The 24,057-nt window shown below is 43.0% G+C and overlaps 1 protein-coding gene across 13 annotated transcripts in view; it reads left to right on the forward strand.

The window, feature by feature from the left end:
- LTBP1 (latent transforming growth factor beta binding protein 1) overlaps positions 1-24,057 on the forward strand; it is a 365,380-nt gene that overhangs the window by 173,073 nt on the left and 168,250 nt on the right. For 12 of the 13 annotated variants that reach the window (XM_036027834.1, XM_036027833.1, XM_036027829.1 and 9 more), the window contains 2 exons: positions 19,031-19,255; positions 20,472-20,782. In XM_036027834.1, the coding sequence (XP_035883727.1) occupies positions 19,031-19,255; positions 20,472-20,782 (536 nt within the window). The remainder of the gene's footprint in view (positions 1-19,030; positions 19,256-20,471; positions 20,783-24,057) is intronic. The other variant, XM_036027830.1, reaches the window with a different exon arrangement.

Consider the following 24,057-nt stretch of genomic DNA (forward strand, 5'->3'; position numbering starts at 1 on the left):
TTTATCTACCGACTGCTGTTGTGACTAACCCGTGAAGTGTGGCAAAGGATTCAGACCCTATATCGAGGCTCTGTAAGAACCATGATAGATTTGTAATTTTTTTGTTAAAGATAGAGGAGGAGAGACTGTATCTAGCCCTAGAGCTGCTGCCCTGGGGGTGTTTGCAGCAGTCCACTGGTCACAGCAGTGGTGACATGGCCTCCTGACCCCTTCAAAACCTGTGGGGATGACGTGCACCCTTGTTGATGGTGTGGTAGACTTTGAATACTGACTCTGCCATTTTTCTCTGGGGAGAATGCTAAATGTCTCAGAATCTCAGTTGTCTATATGTTTTAACTATGATTAGAAAACTATGACTACAAAACTATGTCATTCACAGGGTTTCTGTAAGGAGTAAATGAGATAATGAAGTTAGTACCCTATAAAAAGAGTAGCCAACAGTTGTTAGTACCCTTCATTACATGGAGGCCAAATAGCCCATTTTTTTATTGAAACTTTATTATCCTTGCCTTTGGTGAACAAATATTTTTATATGCACGAATAAATGATGTCGATATTAGCATTAAGGCATTTTAAGATAGATATATTGTCATTCCCACCACTGTAATGTATTAGCTGAAAAATTAGTGTGTTTCAGTTTATTAACAAAGTGAGTGGAAACCTTTCCACAGGGTTTTGTTGCGTGTAAAGAACTTGCATCTTAGACTAAACGTTCATGACACTTTCACTGATCAATCTTAGAAATTTTGAGTCATTTGATTAGTTATTAAATAATCTCTCTGTACTTCTAGATAGCTTTCATTCAATTTTTTTCTTTGCTCTGTATCCCCACCATGGCTTCTGAAGTTTTCTTCTAGAGGAGAGTGGAGGGACTCGCTAAAAGTGACCATACTTCCTAGCATCCCTTGGTAGCTTCGTAGGAGCCTGAGAAATAATGTATTAAGGAGCTTGTTTGATAGCCATCATTTCTAAGGAGAGTGGTAGTCGTAGATAAATATTTTCTGTGTTTGGTCGGGCACAAAACAGCACATTTGGAGGGAGACAATAATATTGTTCCCATTTACCTTTTGTACCTAAAGTATTGAATTGAAGGTACCAGAATAGAGGGTGAAGTTAATCAATCCTGAATATGTATTTGATAGATTTGTATTTGTTCCTATGTGCGCCAATACAGTCATACAGATAAGTGAGCATATAACGATAGTGGTCAAGCGATATCCTAACAATCAAAATGAATCCTTTAATCATTATTTCTCTTATTTGCTTTAGGAATTCTGACTGGATGTTATCCTATTTCTAGTAATTACTTGGAAAGTTCTATCAATTCTCTCTTTTTCCTCTTTTCATGAGGTATCGGGCAGTGAAAACCAGAATTCTCCATTTTAATTGTAAGAACTCTGTACAGTTTTAATGCTGATGGTGAAAGCAGAGATTTTGTTCTTGTCTTGAAATCCAGTCTGAGCTTTCCTAATTGAGGCCATATTGGCGACACATGCAGTTGACAAGGAAGAGTCACTGTTTTCTCTGCTTGGCTGTTGGTCAGCTTGCTAGCAGCTGGAAGATCTAATCATAAGTCACTCATGAAGATTATGGATAAGCTGTAAGTTTACCTACATCTCTAGTCTTTCTCCTTCAGTGATCATGAAAGTTTCACATAAGGAGAGCAATTACTTTAATGTTGTAGGAAGAGTTCAGAGGGATCGGTCAGATATAGTCAAGGGCTTGTCCTTGGACCCACGGCTAACGGAAGTGGCACAAATGTATGTCAGAAGCAAAATCAAAGGGCTTTTATGAAGAGTGAGAGAATATTCCTCTTAGACCTAAGAACTAGGAAGCTTTAGGAGACTTTAAATCATCACTTACCATTGGAGATATTCCATTATGTTAAAAAAAATTATGGAAAAGCTGTAAAATATGGTTTTAAAAATATTTTGGACATAAAAGTTAAAAGTTTTGAGACAGTTTGAAGCTTGGGACTGGGGTTGCAGCACTGTTGGATCTTTGCAGGGTTGCTGCCGTGCATAGACTGGGAAAGCATTGGAAGCAGCCTAATATACCATGGGCTGCTAGCTGAAGATGGTCACTTCGCTTTAAGCATTCTTATTCTCCTTGTTTTGGTGTCATTGGAATAAAAAGAAACTCGAAAAGCTGTCCTGGGAAAATATTCTTAATTGGTCCTTGTATAAACCCAGAAATAGTTTAACTTTGGGTCTTCTGCCTTTTGTTAAGAGGGCTGGAGAGTTGGCTCTGCTGAGGTTTGTTAAAATCATTGACGGGTATTGGGCACCTACGTAGGGTTCCTAGATTCGGAGGAGCGGGAGCACCTCAGCCTGAAGAGAGCGGTCAGAAGAGGCCTCACGGAAGGGGAGTGGTGAGGGGCCAACCACTGAAGGAGGAAGAGTGAGAAGAGGAATTCTTCCAGAATCTAGCCATGTGCCTTGGCATGGACTTGGCAGAGAGAGTGGTGTGTTCGAGCAGTCACAACTATGTCCGTTCTGTGGTCTACAACGCCCCAAGCAGGGCATGGTGGAGACAAGGCTGGCAACACCGGGTACTGCGTGCACTGTTACTGTGAGTGGAGTCTTTAATTCTCACCGCAAACTCAATGAGGCAGTCGTTCCAATAACCCCATGGGGTCGTCACCAGAATTCCTTTGAGAAGATTTTGTTTTTCTTTCAGGTGATGGGGAGCTATAGGAAAGTCATGTAGGGAAATGAGCTTGTTGATTGAGTAGTCATGTCAGAAAGTACATTCTGGACATGGTATGGAGGGGAAATGTTGGGGAGAGAGGTAAGAAAGGCATTAGGGAGGCTTTCAAGAAGGCTTTGCCATAGTCTGTGTGAGATAGAATCGTCTGAACTTGATCAAAGGCCTGGGGAAATGGAGAGGAAGACGCTAACCGGAGAGATACTGAAGTGAGAATCAGTAGAACTTGGTCATGGTTGATGTGTGGGTTATGGGCATGAGGCTTGAAAGTAGGCTTCAATGCTTTGGGCTGATAGCAGTCTTTTTAAAAATGTAATACATTATAGAACCATAAAAATTCTAGCACTGAGAAGGAAAGGTATATATCAGGTAGATCTATTGTTTTGTCAATTAGCAAAACAAACTCCAGAGAGCTGAACTAAACCACTGATGGTCGTTTAGCTGTGTGATGCTGGCCTGAGACTGGAGCTCAGATCTCCTGGCCCCCAGTGCAGGGATCTTCTGACACACGAGACTTTAAACTTGTATTGTGGAAATCTCTACAGTAAAGGTGATTTTATTTCATCCCAAAAATACCACCATTACTACTACTACTACCACCACCACTACTACTACTGGCTGGATGTCTTTCTGATAAAAGTAGTGGCCTAGGAAATGTGAATCATGTCGCAGAGTGCTTAAATCACATGGTAAGCTGCATCAGTACATCAGTTCGTGAAGAGAATTAATAGAGTTTTGGAAGGGAGCCGGGGACAAGGCTTTGCTCCACATGGCTCGTGAAATACATTTGAGAGCTGCTGGGTTTTAAGCTTTGATGACATTGGATCTGTTAGTATGTAGGGACGTTGTAAAGTGCTTCCTTCTTTCTTCATGGGCTTTCTCAAGTTTTGCAAATTGCCTCTCCCAGCAAAGCTGTCACTCTGGAAAGTAGACACACATCGTATGGGCTTTTTCTTCTTGTTTGGATCGAATATGTTAGAAATTATAAGACTTCATTTTGAACTCAGTTTGGCAGATGTTTTAGTTTGTAAGAATGATAGGAAAAGGATCGGAGTTTGTGGAAATGCTTCATTTTGTATCAGCAAAAATCACTATATGGTGCATTTTTATTCCGAATTAAAACATCCTTATATAGTTGTCTTAACTTCAGTGTCTGAGTGGCCATAAAAGGAAGGCAGAAAGAGGGACAGGAGGAATACTAGGGGAAGAGTTTCTGAAATTCTTCTCCATCCAACCCATGTAGTTTCCCTGATGATATTTGGTTTATTTAGGAAAGTTGCCAGACGGATTTGGAAATTTCTCTAGCCCTGATTAATGATGGTAGTTTTAATTTACTTTTCTTCCATGTCTCGATTCTTACCCTGTACAAAACCTAGACCTCCGATTGTTTTGTATTTGGTAATGGGGTATTAGATGTACACTAGGATGTTTCAAAAATCAATTTAGTCTAAGTCTGAGCTACATCTCAAGAGAGTTAATTAGATGCATACCCTTGGGCCAATACTGGGGATTAGAAGGAATTATCTTCAGGAAGTCGGTTTTAATGCATATTGTCTTGGTTTAATGGAGTTTTCCAGGTTCAGGAAGTATATATGGAGCCCTGAGGAATGTACAGGCATATTTTAATAACTTGAACTTGACATATCAAGTTATTTAAGTTAAATGGAAGTAGACATCCTGGCTCGTCTCATCAGTAATGAATCATGTGACTTTGAATATCCTACGCATTTGACTCTTGAGAGGTCTGTGTGACTTTAAGCAGTGTGCGGTAGAAGCTGTATAAAACTACCACTGTATAACTGACTTTCCAAATTAACCAGCTCCCTCCACTGCTTTTTAAAAATACACCGACTGATAACCATGGCTTGCTGAATATTCTTGGCCGATAGTTCACCCCACACATTACAAAGGGTCAATTCTTTTGTTTCTCACCAGACAGATATGACATCATTTAATTAAATATTGTGTGACCTGATCAGAAATGAGTATAAAAAGAGTTGTTTTATGAAAATTAAAAGACAATAAAATGACTTGGAAAGACAGTAAAAGCAAATGACTAATATAAGACTGACTATCAATTTAGGGGTAAGACAATATTAAGAACTGGAAAGCAAGCTATACAGAATTTGGCATTCATCTGGCTTCACAGTAAAAAAGTGTTTTACATAAAAGCTCCATTTTCTCATTTGTTCATTCAGAAAGCATTTATTAGGTATCTACCATATGACTAGCATTTTGCTAAGCTCTTGGGGTGCGCCCCTGAAAAAGACAAAGCCCCACAGGCAAGGTTCCTTTCCTCCAGGAGCTCAAGACGATGTGTTGGAGAAGTCAGATGCACCCCCAGACAATTACAGTCCAGGGCCGTCTGGGCTGGGTGTTCACATGCACTCATTGCTGTGAGTATGTGGTGGGGCATAGGAGCTGTCAGCTTTCCCTGCCGTCATCAGGAAAGGCCTTCGTGATGAGATGCAGCTTAAGCAGAGCCTTGGGTCGAGGTGGTAGGGTCAGGGTGGTGAGCTGGGAAGGAGGGAGGAACCACAGGTGCACGAGGAAGCATGGAGTGCTCGGCACAGACCACGGTTGGCTGTGTGTGGAACTGAGGAGCACGTAACAGCAACAGCGGGGAATCAGGCTGGACAGGCAGCAAAAACGAGGTCAAGAAGAGCCTCTCTGTCCTATTTGGGTTTAGATGTCTCCCACCAGTGATAGAGAGAATCTTTGAAATAGATAAGCAGGAGGTTGATGTGTTCCGCCCTTAACTCAAATGCGTCTGGATCTCAGAAGGAATGATCTAGTAGAAATTACATGAGAACCTCTTAACCACCGTTCGAGTTTTAACGACAATGTCCAAAAATCACCTCCTAGTTCGCACTGGGCATTCTCATCCCTCTGTGCATGCTGTGTAAGAAAAGGAATCTGGGTTAAAAAATGTTTTAATGTAACAGGTTGTAAAATTGAAACCTGTGATGCAGTCTTGCAAATTTTATTATTGAGTTATTTGTAAAAAGCCCTTTTTTTTTAAACCTGTAACTCTAGTTCCTTCAGTTAAAGCCCGTGAGTCTGAAAGACAAAGAAGTGAAAAATCATTTCTGGGTAACTGACATAGAAACTGACAAACAGTCCTGACAACAATGTCAGCAGGTTTCTCAGCCCGTTTCGGCTGTGAGTTCAGGCAACCTCTGCACATCTGTATCCTATGACACATGCCTATAACTTTGGTACCAGTAGTGTTTGGGATAGCTTACCCAGCAGTCTGTAGAGGCCAGTGAACTGGTTTTCCCGAGGCATTTTTGTGTTATGTGGCAGTTTTAAGGTTACAACCTGCTTGTAAAGAGGGATTGGGATCCTATTGTCCCGCCTAAGGGTTTTTTTTATTTTCAGTTCAAACACCAAAAGATCTGAGGCAGAGGTCAAACGTCTGTCCCTTTGGCAGCCACACAGGATATTTCACATCCCTTGGAACGGATACTTTCCTGAGCATGGAGCTTTGACCCTTTGTACTGCATCCCAGTCACCTACCTTTGTGCTGACAGGGACTGCCAACTACTCAGGAAAAGAGCTCTGAAAGGGCTCCGAGCCCTTTAAAGGATACACGAGACCAGGACAGAGACAGCGGCCTCACTCGTGGTGGCGTGGTGAGGGGGGAGCCCCAGGAGGGTAATGGTCCGTGGAGGGTGGGAAGAAAAGGAAGCTGTAGACAGACCGTGCAGATTTGTGTTTATAGCGGTGGTTCCCAAACATTGTCTACCCAGAATTTATCGCTTCTGGCATGTGACTGAGTTCTACAGACCCCATTTCGTTTTATTACCCAGCGTGCTGCTTTCATGTCTCACGGGAAGTGTTCCACCGCTTTGTAGCACTCCTTTTCTTACCCTGCATTCTTCCGCGGCTCTCCACCCTCACTCCGTCCTAAGCAGCCAGATTCCCCCGCCCCCACCACATTAGGTCTTCCTGGCTTTTGAAACCTTCTATTCAACAGAACAGCTTATCTTTAAAAAATGGGTGAGCAAGTTTTATTCAATAGCAGATATTAGGACATTTAGGTTGCAATTTGAAGCAAAGTTAGTTGTAATCCATGTCTATACAGTAGGAAATCTCCAGTTGGAATGAGTTAACTAGTTTCATCAAGAGATGAAAAATTAAAGTTAGCATGAAATAAATCACTTATCAGATACTTGGAGGGATAGGAGCTTTTAAGGAAATTAAACTGTAGGACATATTAAAGAGAAAAGAACTTATAAACCTAATTATATGACTTTAACAAAATAAATACGTGCATGCAAAACTAAATTTAAGTGAATGGGAAATATATTTACAAAGATATTTTCATTACTATGACAAATAGGATCTTAAAGTCTATTATCCATAAATATCATCACGAAAGTAATTAAAAATCACTAAGACTTTTAATGGGTATACCTAAGGGATAGTAAAATATATGAGTAAAAAGATGGCTCAAACAAGAGGAAATAAAAATAAACAACTATGTAGGGTTAGTGTTAAAAATCTCTACTAATGATTTGTATAAATAAAAATATATAATCTGGAGGTAAAATGGTAGTGCTCAGAAGTTATTTCAAAGCTACTGAACTAATATACATTTTTAAAAATGAAATCCAATTTGACAACATGTGAATTTGACATGTTAGTATGCTGTTACTGATGTTAACAATTGATACCCTGTTTTTGGAGGACCCTTCAGCTGATATACTGAGCAACTCCAGGTCTCCTCTCCGGACCCTGGGAACAACATAGTGAGTGAGATAACACGCAGCGCAGAGCACGGCCTGGCTGGGGGTGTGCGCGTTCTTTCTGTGCCAGACGCCGGTTTGGTTTTCCCTTCTGTGTGTTCCCACAGTACCCGAACCATGAAGTGGATGCTGATGGCTAACATTTGCTGAGTGCTTACAATGTGCCGACCTTTAAGTGCTTTGAATATATGACCTCTTTCAGGCCACAGGATAGCCATATGAGCTGGGTATAATTTTTACCTTCATTTCATAGGTGAACAAATTTGGGGGGCAGAGAAATGGTTAAAAACCTGCCCAAGGTCATGCCACTATTAAATGATGAAAATGGCATTCACACTCCCAGGATGTCTGGTTGCAGGCCTTAGCTCTGAATGTCTGTGTTCATCCGTCCTCTCTGCGAGACAGTTACATTGGTACAATTGGCTCATAAATGCTCGTCTTTTTTACTCTGTAACCTAGTGCATTGTCTGGTGCATACTAAGCAACCAATAAATATTAGTTGAATGGATAAGTTTAGTGGCATAACTGAGAAGGATAATACTGTTTATTTGAGGATGTTCCTTGCAGCTTTACATGTAATAATTAAAGAGAGCCGTGGCTGGTGTGGCTCAGTTGGTTGGAGCTTCATCCCATAGACCAAAGGTCACATGTTCAATTCCCGGTCAGGGCACATGCCCAGGTTGCAGGTTTGATCTCCAGTCAGGGCGCATATGAGGGGCAACCAATTGGTGTTTCTCTTCTACATCGATGTTTCTCTCTCTTTCTCTTTCTAAAAGCAGTGAAAAAATGTCCTTGGGTGAGGATAAAAATTTTTTAAAAAATAGAGAGAAATACAGACTATATAAATACACAATGAATGAATGGATATGTGGTTTATCATCTGTCCACATAATGACATATTATGTGGCTACTAAAAATGTTAATTATTAATGCTCTGCAGCCATATATACCCTTGTAACATGGGACAGTATGTAGTAGCAGAAGAATTGCCATATGAACTTACTGATTGTAACTGTAATCTGGATGTCCCTCTTGGCTTTTTCAGCTTGTGGGTATAGATAATGTAATGATAGTAATATACCCAGCTTATGCTAGCTCCAAACCCTTTTCTGCTTACACAGCACCTTTGTCCCTTCTGTCCCCCTGTAAGTGCGTCTGAGGTCCCCAAGAGTGCTCCTTTCCCCACCCAATACAGGTGGGCTGCACTTACCGCATAACATCTGCCTGGGTCTCTCTGTACAGACCACCCAAGGGCCACTGCAGATGGAACCCCAGGAGAGAGCCCTACCCCTGCTCAGTGGAAGGGCCCTCCTCACGATGCCTGGCTCTGTGACCCTCCTGACATGTCTTCCATCTCCCTGGAAGGGCCAGAGAGGTGCTTGGTAGCCTGCAGAACTGGGAGAACAGCCCCTTTGTCCAGCCCTGTCCTGTCCTCTGATCCCTGGGCCCCAGAACAGTCCTCTCTGTGCCCAGTCTCACACAAAGACTTTGATGCTGAAGGCCCAGTGCTGGGAGGTGGGGTTGGCTTTTTATGCTTAGAACAGGGAGCAGGCCTGGTAGACACAACATACATCTTCACTGAGTGAGTGAACCCCACCTTTTGAGCTTCTAGCCTTCACGTCTCACCTCGCTGGAACTGAGGGGACAGGCGGCGGACCCGCGGAGTGCAATAGAACTTCTGCAGTGATGGAATTGTTCTGTAGTGATGCTGTCCATCCAATGTGTTCATTTCCTTTTTCATTTCACTGTTGTCGACTCTAACCCCCCCTCTCCCTCTGATGCCTGTGCCCCAGGAAACTCCTGGGTTCTTCTGTTAATAAACAAGAAGCGCTGATGTGTTTCAACTCATATATTTAGATTGCAGGGAAAATTCTTGAGTCTACCCGGTGTACAACTAGCCAAACCCTTGATCTTGTTGGGACTCCATTAGCACACCCCATGACCCACTAGGAAAACCATGAAGCTGTGGAAGAAGAATAAGAAAGGGCTTGGGACAGGACTATGTGGTGAGATTTGAGGGAAATCTCTTGGTTCTTTTGTCATAAGAGCTGTGTGAGAAAGGGCTTGAAAACCTGAGTTCCTGTTCTATTTCTGTCCCTACCTGGCCGCGTTGTCCTAAGCACACACAGTCTGTAGATCACTCTTTATCCATAGAATGAGGTGGTTGAAGTAGATTATTTGGTAGATCCTTTTCAGAACCTCTGAGGAATCCTTAGCACTTTCTGGAATATAGTTTGAAAAACACTCTTTTTAAATATACACTAAAGTTAAATTGCTTCAGAAAAAAGTGAGGGGTGTGAAAAGAGACGTAGATACAGGCTGAATTTTTTTTCCATCTGGAATTTTTAAGGAATTAATGTCAACAATTTTTGGTTGAGCTCTTATCTGTAAAATGCTGGGCTGTGAAATGTGGTGGATGGAAACACTGTGGCCTCTCTCCTACCACAGTCCAGATCCAGCAGGAGAAAGGAGAGGAAGAACTCACAGTGCAAGGCAGAGTGATTAGTGACACGGAAGTGATCTTAGACGCTGCACACTTTTGCAAATGGCCCTCAGGCCTTTTCTGATTCAGCAGTCTGCCTTCTCTGAAGGAGCGTTTCTCACTTGGAGGCTGTTTTTGGACCAGAGGTTCAGTGCAGTTTTGTGTTCTTGAGATAGGTAGGTATGTCAAGGTTTTGACTTTGCAAATACTTTAAAATGCTAAATTTAGCTTCATTTCTGAGGCAAAGGAATAAACAAATAACAAGCAGATATTCAGGGACTTAGGGGGAGCATGAACTTGGTCTCCAGAGACACCCCAGCAGAGTTCTCGAAGTACAGTGGTGAAATAAGTACAAAAGGTTTTGAAACTTCTTTCTGTACAGTGTATGTAGCTTATGTGGTATTGTTATTTTAGAAAGCATTTTGCAGTGATACTTGAGGGAGCATGCCAGAGTGCACCGAAGTGGCATGGGGCCCAGCCGACCGTGGCAGCGATGCCCCTGGAAAAGGCAGAGCCTCCAGGGATGGCGCGTGTCACTGTTTTGATGAAACCGTTTCACTGCCTGTGAAGGGCAGGCAGCATTATCACTGCTCCAATTTGGAATGTTCCCATAATTCCCCCAAATGAAGTCAGCTTTTCACAAACCCACAAACCTTTTATTAACTGCTCTGTCAGTAAGCATGAAACTTCCATTTGAATTAGTGTCTGATTTTACATTCAAAATCAAAACAAAGCACACCGCTGACCAGACTAACCCTCTCCCTTCTGTACAAATGGCAAGCAGCTAGATGTACATTTTAAAATTTCAATCCTGACAGTGCCATTAGATAAGATGAGGAAATCTGAATTTCACTGTGTTTACTACTTGGCTAGACTTTTGAGAACCAGAATTTCAGGGATGGACTAAGACACTGTGGGTCATGTCACTGTGCAGCTGGGGACACTGACATCCATGAAGTGAAATGACTTGCCCCTGTTTTCAGAAATGTTGCTCGAGGATGTCTGAATCCCCAGGGGTCAGGGATTCTTCTGCTTCTTCTGCAGCTGCAGATGCTGTTGTGTTTTTCCTGAGGGTGAACCAGCATTGGGGAATTTCTAAGAGACAGCACCTCCAACAGCCTCCGTGGACGAAGGGTATGAGTGGAATTTTGTGATGTGCTCGATATTTGGAGCTCTTAGGTTCTGCAAGGTACAAAACGGGATCAAATCAGGGAGCGCACAGCCATGGGGAGGTTCATGATAAAGGAGAGGAAATTTATAAACAAAGCTGAGATGGCGAATGGCCGCCTCCCAGAGGAGAAGCTCTGGAAACGCCTGTGCGTGGTAGGGCGTGAGATCTCCCGGACGAGAAGCAGGTGCTGTCGCAGCATTCGTTCCTGGGCACCAGCGTGAGACACCAGTGATGTTCTTGGAAGTTTTGTTCGTGTTAAGGTTGATAATTTTTTTTGCATTTGTTGAAACCTGCAGCCCAATATGCTTTAATACTTTAGCGTTTGTTTGATAGGTGTGGGCGGGATGAAACGGTCTTCCTCATTTCCAAAGCAGGTGAGGCAGAGATGCTGTCTGGCAGGGAGTATGCTGGGTGCATTTTTAACTCTTATTAAGGCATTTTCCCCTTGCCCCAAGAATTCTTTGGATTCTGATTTTTCCCTTTTCCATGTATGATTGAGAATACTGATTGCTTCTCTCACACATTAAAAAAATCCTTTTATCAAAAGAATGATTATATATTTAATGAGTTTTAAATTAATTCTTCTGGCATTTGACTGGAATCTGGCTAAAGAGTGGCCAAAAACGTACAGGGAGGTCCAGGAGCACAGAGCACGTGACGGCCCACATGCCCTGTGCACGCAGTAGAGGGTTCTACTGATCCCGAGGGACGCCCTTCCTTTCCCCGGATGCTGATGCCTACGATTCCTTTTACTTTTCGACCTGTTATTCTTTAAATTTTCAATTAGAGTTTATTTTCAGTATTACTTTGTATTGGCTTCATGTAAACAGCATAGTGACTAATTATATACTTTATAAAGCGGTCCCCACGATACTGCCAGTACTCTCCACACGTGGTTATTGCAGTGTTATTGACTATGTTCCCCATGACCATTCGGTGACTGCCAATCTGTACCTCTTAATTCGGTCACCTCTTTCTCCCAGTCTGCCCAACACCCTCCCCCTTGGCAGTCACCAGGCCAATGATCCCTGTGTCTCTGTGACTCCTGCAATTCTACCCGTTTTGGTCCTAAGTTTTAAGATTTTACACATATGTATTTGTTTTACTGTGTCTGCTTTTGTAGGCTTCCCTATATGCATGTGGAAAGAAACGGGAATCTGGCCCTTGTCTGTCTGTCCAACAAAGCTGTTCTCACTTCCTCCCTGTCACCTGCACTCCGGCCACGTCAGCCTTCTCTCAGTGTCTGGGCCTTTCTAAACCATGTCTCACCTCAAGAACCTAACTCCTGTTATTTCTTCTTCTGCAAGCCCTTCTTTGGCCAACGTTTCATGTCACTGGAGTCTTCTCCTTTTAGGTGTAGCGTAATGTCACCTCCTTGGACAGGTTGTCCTGGACCGCTGTATCTCACTTGTTTTCTTGGTGGAGCCCGTGAGTCAGTATAATTGGCAGACAGATCATCAAGAATTGGCTGAAGGCAGTTTTAGAGACAACAGTTGTGAATGTCTACTTTCCATTAAAACCCCTCCAAACCCAGATTGTCATGAATGCCTACTAATCTCTGTCCTTCCTTCCTGGGTTCACGGGTACGATTAGGTCTCCTTGCTCCCCTATTCGACCTTCAGAAGAGCATGACCTCCATCTTTGCTTTTAGCTTCAGGTTTTTATTTGTTGGTTTGGTTTTGGGGGATGCATACGGGATCATGAAGGAAGCACACAGTTTTTCTTTAAGACTGTGATAGGTTCTTGAGGTGAGCTGTGGTTTGCAGTATTTGTTACCTAACATACATGGTGTCTGAAAGCTTTAAACTGCGATGGCAGGAAGTCACTGCTTGGCCAAACAGCGTGGAAGGGCACCATTGAAAAGAGGGCAGTGCAGCGTAGGTATGCCTAAGGGAAGGAATGAAGTGGTAACTTTTACTTTCTAAAGATATCACTACTTTTTTTTCATACTCTTAAGGGGTATCAGTAAAAATGCTGAAAGCTTGTAAGGGAACGTTGCTTTGCCAATACTCAGAGACAAGTGGGAAAGCTGAAGTAGTGACTCGAATCAAAGTCACATGTGTCTCTGTGCTGGGAGATGACAGATGCACGTTTCCCCGAGTGGAGGTTTGTTTTCCCTGTTCTGCCTCAGCCACAGTAACTCGAAACGGTCTGTCTGCTGGCACAGAAAGCAGGGGGGGGGGGGGGGGAATGGTGCTGCTGCAGGAAACTCAGGTGTGTTCTTAGAGCACCTTCTGAGGATACACAGTGGAAGTGTTCTTGTAGTTAGCTAACAGGAAAGACAGGCGGGGTATAGCTTTGTATAGTACAAGTCTTTAGAAATAATTCAGTTGGCCCATGTTCGTATACGAGTCATTAGTATCTATTCAGTTACACTAAGTTCCAGTTTGCGATCTAGAATATGAATGTGATTCTGGCAGCCCAGTTTCTGAAGTGCTGCAAGTCATTTTATGGGCCAGAGCGAGTGGTGGGATGCACCGAAACATCTGACATGTTTAAAACCTCCAACGTGTTGTTCCAGCATGGGTCCTTTTGCTCATTTTGACCTTTTGTAGCCGTACCAGGAGCATGTTGTGTGGGTTGTCATGCAGATGCTTTCTGGAATAACAGGCTGCAGGCCCACAGACTTCTTGTTATTTTCAGTAGGTCCCCGGGGACCATGTGATGCGATGCAGTGAGTTATGGTGATGGCCGGCTACATGTCAAGCAGATAAAGTTACGGCATTTCCCAGCCAGCATTCTATGGGATTCTTCTAGTTACGTGTTCTGAAATACATGTGCCATAGCTAGACTCACAGCCAGCACACCACAAGCTTCGCAAGTCAGCCTTAAAGATAACTTACTCTTTTTTCTCTTTATGTGTTGAGAAGGATTTATACAGCCCTGGCAGCACAGACTATATATTTCTAGGCAATGTTATGAGAGTGGCATGAACTTTTGAAACAGAAAGAAACCATTCATAGCTAAATCCTTAAGTTTGTTGGTCGATTTTAAATTTGTTTTCTTTGACATCAAAGACTATTTAGCTATAAAAGATCACCTGCCACAAAGGCCTCAATCATGTATTTATTGAGCTGAGGCAAAAACCTTTATATTGTAATTTAGATTTTAGAAAATGCTGGAACAGAAGAATAGATATTTTCTTCTCATTCATAAGTGGCTATAAATAGTGGCCTTTTATTGGTCAGAATAAGTCAAGCAGAGACCATTTTTTTTAATGACCAGAGAGACATAGGGTTATTGGATTCTGTTCTATGATTATGGCTGTGCCCACTTAAACTAGTAGCCCTTGCCTAGGCTGGTATGGCTCAGGGGGTTGAGCGCTGGCCTGTGAACCAAAATGTCATGGTTTGATTCCTGGTCAGGGCACATGCCTGGGTTGTGGGCCAGGTCCCCAGCTGGGGACGTGCGAGAGACAACCAATCCATGTATCTCTTGCTCATCGATGTCTCTCCCTTTTGCTCTCCCTCCCTTCCTGTCTCTCTAAATTAAATAAATAAAATCTTAAAAAACAAATAAACTAGTGCAGTCCTTGAAACATTTGTGTGGAAGTTTAAAGTTAGATTTAAACAAAACTAATTAAATTTATATTAGATTTCAAAATCTGCTATTTATACTAGAAATATCTAGTAAAAGTCAAATGGTTAATGTTTATTTGTAAAAAAGATGGTTATGTATATGAAGTTATTTTAGTATAGATTGTAGTCATCTTTGCAAGGTAGTGTAGGACCATAAAAATAATCAAGCAAGCTCGTGCAAAATGATCTTAATAATCAATGGATTATTAAGTTCCATGACCTTGAAAAAACTTTTTGTCAAAACATTGAAACTCTTTTCCTGTAGGGTCTAAATGTATAGGGAAATAAAAAAATAGTAAAGCTAATATTTATTTAGTGCCTTGTAATTTAAAATGTTAGAAACATTGAGAATTAAAGCGTAGTATTTCTTCAAGGAGAACTTACCAAGAGTAGTCTGACCATGTTCACTTTCTTCTCATTGTATAACTTATGATACGGAGGATTTTTTTCCTCGCCTTCGTCGGTTGTCATACTCCTTTCCAAGTCTGGGTCAGCTGCCAGCATGTTACCTGTGGGCTCTCAGAGTCATAAGGTATCTGGGAGTTCCTTTAATGTTACTTCCTCTGGCACGTCGCCATCCTTTTCACCACATCCACTTCCCAATTTCATTTCCGGTGTTGCCACTCATTATTTTTTTGCTGTGCTTTTTTTTGTTGTTGTTGACCCTTTGAATTATCCACTTCCGTGAAATGTTACGTGATTTTATCCCCGAGAGGTGAGGAGGCAACGCCACTACACGTTTCCTCTCTGTGCATGAACTGAGAACAGATGTGCAGGGATCACTCACCAGCGGCTTTGAAGGAAGCGACATGATTGGTTGCTGATCACGATAAACATCTGTTATTCGCGCAGTGTTTATGGACCAAAGAGCTAGCAGGAAAGTTTGTGCTTTATGCAATTACTCACACTTAATACACCGTGGCAACTGAAGTTTGAACCATGTTGTTGGGGGACTGGTTGTTATTTAACTAAACTGCGGAAACTGAAATTCATGCACATTGGAACCATGCAAAGCGAGTGGTGCCTATATTCCAGTTATAAATTATTTGTAGTACATTTAAATCTTGGCCTGGCTCCCCTCGCCCATGACACATCGAATCCGCCCAGGGTAGCCAAGCTGTGGTGTAGAGATCCAGCTCCAAGCTGACGTGGGAGTTAGGAAGTCTTCGACTCCACCTTGGAGTCCGCTTTGCCTCGTCTCTTCGCCTGCACCCCGGAGTACATCGGGCACTGCACAGAGCTTGTTTCGGAGCCCATTCAGCACGGGTAGTCTGGGCTTGGACTGCCTACACAGGCATTGGGCATGGTTTCTGTGTGGTCACCTTGGTCATTTTTTTTTTTCTGGCTCTCCTACCTCCCCCACGGTCTCCCCTCTTCCTTGGCCTGCTCTTTACTTTGTGCACCCCATTTTCAGGTTGTACTGATTCTCCCTCCATCATTGTCATACTTCATGTTTCTTTTAGTTCTTGTTGCCATCGTCCTGATCCATGTGTTTTTCAACTTGGATTTTAATGACTTTGATGCTCTTCTAACTGGCTTCTTGACCCAGTCACTCCCTGTCCCAGCCAGTCGCCCCTTCTGTCACAAGTCATGTTCCTGGAAGACTCTTTCGGCCTTGTTTAATCCTCTCCTTGAAGCCTCCAAAATAACTTCCTAATTACAAAATAAAACCCAAACTTTTATATTGGGCCTTTATCCCTGGTCTGACTCAAGCCAACATTTTCTAGTTTATCACTTGACCCCTCCCTCCCTTCAAGAACCGGGGATTTCAGCCAGACTTTCTTGTTGCCTCCTAAATGTGTCTGCCTCACTCTTTTTTGTCCTCCTAGGATGCAAATCTTTGTTTTTTTTTCGAATCTTGCCCAGTTTCAAAGACTTATCCTAAAGGATCCCACCTATAAAGTCTATCTTGACTTAACAGAAATGACTCTCCTGTTCTCTGAAGTTCCACAGGGTTTATAGTTTATATTTTCCAATTGTTGCTTACTTGCTGATCTGTTTTCAGTTATCATGTGTTATTATCTAATCTCCCCAGTTAGCTCTCATTTTTGTTTTTTAAGTGCTTTAAGAGAGAGAGTAAAGGGGGTGGGTGGAGGGAGGAGGGAGGAGGGGGAGAGAGACATCAATTTTGTTGTTCCACTTATTTATGCATTCATGGGTTGATTCCTGTATATGCCCTGATGGGCGATTGAACCTACAACCTGGGTGTATTGGGACGGTGCTGTAACCAACTGAGCTACCCAGCCAGGGCCAGCTCTTACATTCCTAAGGGCTGGGACTGAATCTTCTGTACTACCTCAAATGGTATTTGAAAGTGGTAGGCATACATTTTTCATCCAGTATTTTTTTGAGCGGCAGCATTTATTCTAGAAGCTAAGTTACATTCTAGGGGTAAACAAGACAAGGTAACACCCCTGACCCCACAGAGCTCTAGTTGAATGAGGTGGACAGAAAGGTTGTGAGACACTTGTAATGCAGTAAGCTCAGTGGCGTGATGAGCAGTTAATGAGGGTCCGTGGAAGCGTAGATAGGCATCAAACCTAGATGAGGGGCAGTGGGCAGTGCTTCTAGAGGAAGTGAGGTTTAAGCAGGGTCTAAGAGATAAATAAGAGTTCACCAGGTGAGGGTGCCTGAACAGAATGAGTGTTCCAGGTCAGGGACACAGTGTAGATAAAGCTTGAGTGGGGGAAGGGGGCCTTATGCCCTGAGGAACTGAGTAAAGCTCCATGTAGCTGGATTGTAGGGAATGACATTGGATTCCTAAGTGATGAGGTTTCAGAGGGCACAGGGACCCTGGGATGGGAAAGAAGTGCACACATATGATGGATGTGTAGAATGGAGAACTGCCAGGGAGGATGGTTGGACGGGTGAAGGGATAGATGGCGCTGCACTCAGGTTTCTGTTAAGGACCCCTCGTCGGTGAATGGGGGCATTAGGGGGAAGAAGATGAGTTAATGTTTTGGACATTTCAAGTTTGAGATGTCTGTGGAATATGTATATGGAGATACATAGTAGTCGATGGTTTGGAGCGTATCAGACATCCCTTACTAGGAAGTAGAGATTTGGAAGACGTCGGCATAGGACAGGGCAAAATCGTAGAGGAAGAGTGTATAGAGTGAGTAAAAAAGAGGATTTTAAGACTCAATCTTAAAGCACACTGGTGTTAAAGGACAAGCAAAGAGTGGATTCTGCAAAGAACATTAAGATGGACTGGGCAAAGAGGAAGGGGCAGAATAGATGAGCCAGATGTTGTAGAAACCAAGGGAAGACTGCAATCTGTCCTTTTGATTTAGCAACTCGGAGACCGTTAGTGACCTTAGGAAGAGCAGTGTTCGTGGCAGAGGGGTGAGGTGGGGGACCACCACCTGGCCATGCCAGATTGCAATGCGTGGAGAAGTGGACAGACAGTTTGATCATGGAGGAGAGGATTTAAACGCAGTAGCAAATGGAAGGAGATGGAGTTGAGGGTTTTTAATTTTTTAAGCTGGTGGAAAACTGCTCTTGTTTAAAGGCCGATGGGAAGAATTCATTAGTGATAAAGAAGTTGGCCACAAGCTGAATTTCATCAGAATGTAAAACTCCTCTTAAAATTCTTTACCTGATACGCCCTTTTATCTTTTGGTATTCTAAATAAAATTCCAAACTACTGATCACTCTGCACCTTCTAGTTTCACTGTGGTCTTGTCATCCCAAAGAGACTGCCAATTCTGGTGAACCAGGGTTCACACTGTGCTGCCCCCACATGAGGGAGCAGCACTCAGTTCAGTGTGTTTCAGATTATGTTCCCAACAGAGACTATTTTTAAGTATCCTCATTTGTTTCCTTGTTTATTCTTTGAGGAAATATTTAGTGTCCACTGTGTACCAGGCATTATTTTAGGTTCTGAGGATCGAGAGGTCACTAAGCCAGACATACCCTTTTTTTCTCAAGGGTTTATAATCTAAGGAGACTGCTAATAAATGAGGAATTAAGTAGGAGAAAGTAAGTACGGAACACAAGAGATACTGGAAAGGACACTGTGACAGATGACAGCCCCGAGTGGCTCCTTCGTACATGCCTTTTCCCAGGAGTTGGTTCCATTGTTGAGGGGGGACACCACAGGCCAATGGAGAGTTAAAGACTCAAGAGGGAAAGAAAAAGATAGTGAATAATGGAGACTTTTTTCTCTTTCTTTCTTTCTTTCTTTTTTTTTTTTTTTTGCCATGGTGTAGTTAGTTCTTTGTTCACTGCCTTGGAAGTCAGTGGAACTATGATGGCTGTAATGGGGCCGTGTGTTTTGGGAGCTGTTACTTAGCATTTGAGAAACTAACCAGTTCTCTGCAATTTCTCTTTTCCCTTTCAGTAATTTGCCATCTTCCATGTATGAATGGTGGCCAGTGCAGCTCGAGGGACAAATGCCAGTGCCCGCCGAATTTCACAGGGAAGCTCTGTCAGATCCCGGTCCACGGTGCCAGCATGCCCAAGCTTTATCAGCATTCCCAGCCACCAGGCAAGGCCTTGGGAACGCACGTCGTCCACTCCACACATACCTTGCCTCTGACCATGAATGGTCAGCAAGGAGTCAAAGGTAAGCGTATTATTTTGACTTTGCCAGATTGCCAGGCCTCTGCTGACCTGCCAGACTCATAGAGAAGCCAAGTATCTGCAGATGGCCAGGGCTGGTGTTAGAACAGAAAGGAGCATGTGATGTGTGGCCTGAGAAATGACAGCGGGGACAGAATGTGGGCCCAGGTATGCGGCTGCAGGGCTTATGAGGCCGTGGAGATTTGGTATCTAAGAAATGGAAACAACAGAGGAGCCTGGCCTCCTCTGACGCCTCTGAGCACCGAGAGCTGGTGAGGTGCCTGCCCCTGCTTTGGCCGGGCCCGGGGACCGGGAAGACACACAGGGAGTGTTCCGGCCCTTCCAGCGTTAAAGCACTGGTGACCACGCCATTCCTGCCGTGGATCCCACGTCTACGCAGTTGTTGAAGAGTGCTTGGTTTTAGTTCTGAACGGTCACTGAACCTCCCCGGGCTTCGATTTATTCATCTGCAGAGGAAGGTAAACTAGGTCACTTGGAGCTCAGACATTCTATGACTCATTCATTCTTTTAACCCTGGCACCTCTAACAGGCGCAATTTTTTTTTAAGGGGTCAGAGAGTGTTACTGGCTGTTATTCTTTAGAACCCGAATATTTGCCTCAGAGGATGAAATTTTGTTTGAAAACGGCACAAAATAAACCTTGTTACGGATATAAAATATCACACTGTGATATTTTGCGTTTGTGTCCCAGTAAGCACCAAAGTGTATCTACAATGTGTTATTGAAGCGTTAGAGAATTGTGCTTTATGAAACTGTATTTCCTTTTTGTGTAGAAAGATATATCCTACAACTTTGAGGCTTCATGAGAAATTAAAAAATAATCCAACTCTTGAGTCTTCATTGCTATCATTTGATCAAATGTACCTCCCTATGACCACAAGCTGCAGGAATTTAATAGTTTCATTAAAAATATTTTTACCTTATGAATATGTTACTATGCGAGGTTTGAATTTCTCTTTATGATTAGTTTAGTTTTTAAAATCTATAAATTCAGGTTTAATTTTTAAGTGTACCCTTTTATTCTCACTGATGTCGATGGCTATGCAGCAAATATATGTACACAGTCCGTATGTATAATTTAGCCTATGTACAACATATGTGCATGTCAGTGTGTGTGTGCACGCGTGTGAAATTTACTCTCATGCCGACGCTCTTGTGAGTTGTTCACGACTGACAGGTTTTCCTCCCACTCCGTTTCAGTGAAGTTTCCTCCCAACATAGTCAACATCCACGTGAAGCACCCTCCCGAGGCTTCAGTCCAGATCCATCAGGTTTCACGAATCGACGGCCCAACAGGACAGAAGGCGAAAGAAGGCCAGCCAGGCCAGTCCCAGATCTCCTACCAAGGGCACCCCGTCCAGAAGACCCAGACCGTCCAGAAGACCCAGACCGTCCAGAAGACCCAGACGGTGCATTCCACCTACTCCCACCAGCAAGTCATCCCCCACGTCTACCCCGTGGCCGCGAAGACCCAGCTTGGCCGGTGCTTCCAGGAGACCGTCGGGTCACAGGTGAGCCGCGCTGCCCAGCCTGTGTGTTCGCTTCCTAGAAAAGGGCTCATTTTCCCAGGAAAACCAGGCTCGGTGAAATGGTTTTCTGTGGAAGGAGTTGGCACACTGGCCCTTGGGCCTGTGTTTGTAAATAAAGTTTGATCGGAACACAGCCACACCCACTCATTTGCATATTGCCTGCCCTGCTTTCATGGTCTGGACATAGAATTACTTCGTCTCAACGAGATCATATGATCTGTAAACCCTAACATACAGTCAGCAAAGCCCTTCACAGAAAAAACTTGCCAACTGCTGATCTATGAATAATTTTAAGTGGCGAATTTCCCAAAATGCTGCTGGAAGGCTGTGACGGTCGTTTATGTTTTTCAGTTAAGGTGATCTGCGGATTCTGCAAAGTGCTCAAAATACTTAGGCCTTTTTATAGTAGTTACAGGTGGATAGGTATAGTTGAGTTTTGAATGCAATCAGAATTTGTCATTTTTTTCCTTATAAAAAATCATAACTAGAATGGCAATAACTGAGTAATTTGAAGTGCAGTGAGATGTTTTAAACATCTCTGGATTTACATGTAACGTTAGGCCTATATCTATTTCATAAAGAAGGAGGAAGGCTGCTTTTTCTTTAAAACTCATCCTTGAAAGTGCATAGTGGAGGCAACAGAAGTATTGGCTCTTTTACCTGAACCACTTGGTGCGACCTGCTTTGGGGTTATGTGATAATGACCTAGCTTGGTCCTGCGGTTCTCCTCCCGTCATTTGATTCTGGCTTCAGCCTCATGTAAGAAGAGTAGATGAGATGCATTTATTATACCTCTGCCCTTACCTGAATTTTGAAAGAAATATTGTGTGTGTGAAACATTTTGGGGTAGTAAGAAACCATCATTATTGCTTTAGAAACCTGGAAGATACTTTCAGGTGCTGGGCAGGTCTGTGGTAGGCCTCTCACCTTTCTCCCAGGGGAGGAAGGCGGAGCTGGTTCGTAGGCCTGCATGGAAAGAGCACCCACGTGCAGTCAGAAGATCTTGGCTAGAGCCGTGGGCCCAGGACGTGGTGGTGGGGAACCAGCTTTCTTATCTGTATGGTGGAGACAAGAATATGGGGCTTTATTAAGATTAGACGAGGTAACATGAACATTGCTTTGCAAATGTTATAGAAGTATGCAAATATTTACTTAGAAGACACTGATTTATCTGTAGCGTCAAACTTACAAATAGTCAGAGTAGGTGATTACTTGCATTGCATAATTCCAGTAAGACAGGCAAGGTTGGTCTCCCCAAACACAACCTTTGTCTGCCTACAGAGACTTGAAACAGCTCCCAAACTTGCCACAGCTTTTCGTTTGTCAGTTGAAGACCCAAGTTTAAGCAAACACTTCTGGGAGGAGGAACAGCATCAGTTGAAATTTAGCTTAGAGCTAAAGTCTGGATTCTTGTGATGATAGCAGCTTGTTATAGGGGCAGTGGAGCTGAAGATGAACTTTATGCACTTCACAGTTTTGCCCTGGACCAGCCTTGGAGAGAGAGGATGGATTTGGTGCTGTTTGCATTGTTTAGTCATTCCAGCTGAGGCTGGTCATGAGACAGGAAAAAGCAGATCCTTTTAAAACTGTGTGCCCAGTGCCTTTCTCCCCAGTTTCCAAGTTGGAACACAGATGAAAAAAAAAAAAGCAAGAAAATGAAGTATTCGCAAACTTGTTACTCTTGTGTAATATTGGGCAGATGATTGCTAACTAAAAAAGATTTAAAAAATGATTTACTTTTAAGCCTAAGATGGACTATGTAATCAAAATGAATTGGCTAATTGGTGGAGTTATTTGGATAATTCAGATTCGGTGGGATACTTGTGCCTGATCCGCGTGCCTCTCTCTCTGACTTTTAGTCCGGATGGTGCAGACAGTGACCTCTGTTCTTAATTCCTTTTGCATGTGTCATCCCTGACAAGAAGCTGCAGAGTAAGGCCTGTTGTCAGAAAACATCCTCAGTAGACACTCAATGAGCATCCTCAGTTTGTCTTCTTGTTGGTGAGACACATTGCTAGGTGCCTCTAATCGCCCAGTTGATTAGTGCAATTAGGATGACCCAGGCATTAGAAAAACATATTCATGGCGCATAGTTAATAGTATGTAAAATATATCCTACAGAGATGTTTGCAAACATTTGTGCTTTCTTGCTGTGGTTGGCTCATATACACAGCTGCAGAGGGGGGTATAGGTAGATTTTAAATAAATGGTAAAAACAACTGCATAAGTGCTCAATAGTGCTTTGCTCATGGCAATAGTCTTTATTAGCTGCAGATTTCGACTGTTGAGACTTTTAATGCCATAGAGGTGTCGGTAAGCATCCATGTTTATGCATTGCAGTAAGAGAGCACATACAAAACAAATCCAGCAGAAATAGCCCTTGTTTCTGTGCACATTCTAATAGTTAGGCAGTCAGCTGGGGGGTTGAGAACCCAGCATGAACTGTGGTTAATGTGTTTAAATTCAGGGAAGCTCCGCAGAGTAGAATTTCATGAACTGCTTGGATGATGGAGGAAAATGGGCAGTGGGTTAGGAAAGCAAAGTCCTAGAGAAGAGGGGGAGAACAGTGGAACAGAGGAAAGAGAACTTGGCGAGAAATGGGCGAGGGAGAAGTGTCAGCGAGACTGGAGACGTGTGACAGCCCGGGATCCCTGGCAGGTGTTTGTACAGACGCGAGGCCTCTTAAGCCCGAGGCCCGGTGCCAGAGGAGTGACTCGGTGTCAAAGAACAAGGGGTGTGAAGCCCGCTTGATCAAGTGATCCAACTCGGAGTCATCAAAAGTGGGACAACCGGCGTTATGTGCCTTCTGAGGTGATATAGTACAAAGTGTGCACATCACCCTAAAAGTGTTTTAGCCCAAACTGTTTAACCTGAATCTAATCAAGCCTTTCTACTTAACCTCCAGCTTCTAGGGAACCCCGAGGGTAAAGACACAAGCTAAAAATATAACCCCCACCCATTGCCATCAGACAGATTCATAATGTAGGATATTGTTGCCTGGTTTTTCCAAAAAAAAATCATATAATGGAAAAAAACTAGAATGACTTTTCTAGAAAGAAACGAAAGAATCACAACAACAAATGTAATGTATAAACCTTAAACAAATTGTGATTTTTATTTAAGAAAAAGACCTCCTCTAGAAAATATTTGGGAACAATTGGGGAAATTGAAGTATGGACTAGATATTAGGTGATATTTTGGAATTACTAATTTTTTAGGGGTAATAATAGTGTTAGGGTTTGTGGGGCAGTGGCCTT

Source organism: Phyllostomus discolor, chromosome 6 (genome assembly GCF_004126475.2).
Source record: "Phyllostomus discolor isolate MPI-MPIP mPhyDis1 chromosome 6, mPhyDis1.pri.v3, whole genome shotgun sequence".
Classification (NCBI taxonomy): domain Eukaryota; kingdom Metazoa; phylum Chordata; class Mammalia; order Chiroptera; family Phyllostomidae; genus Phyllostomus; species Phyllostomus discolor.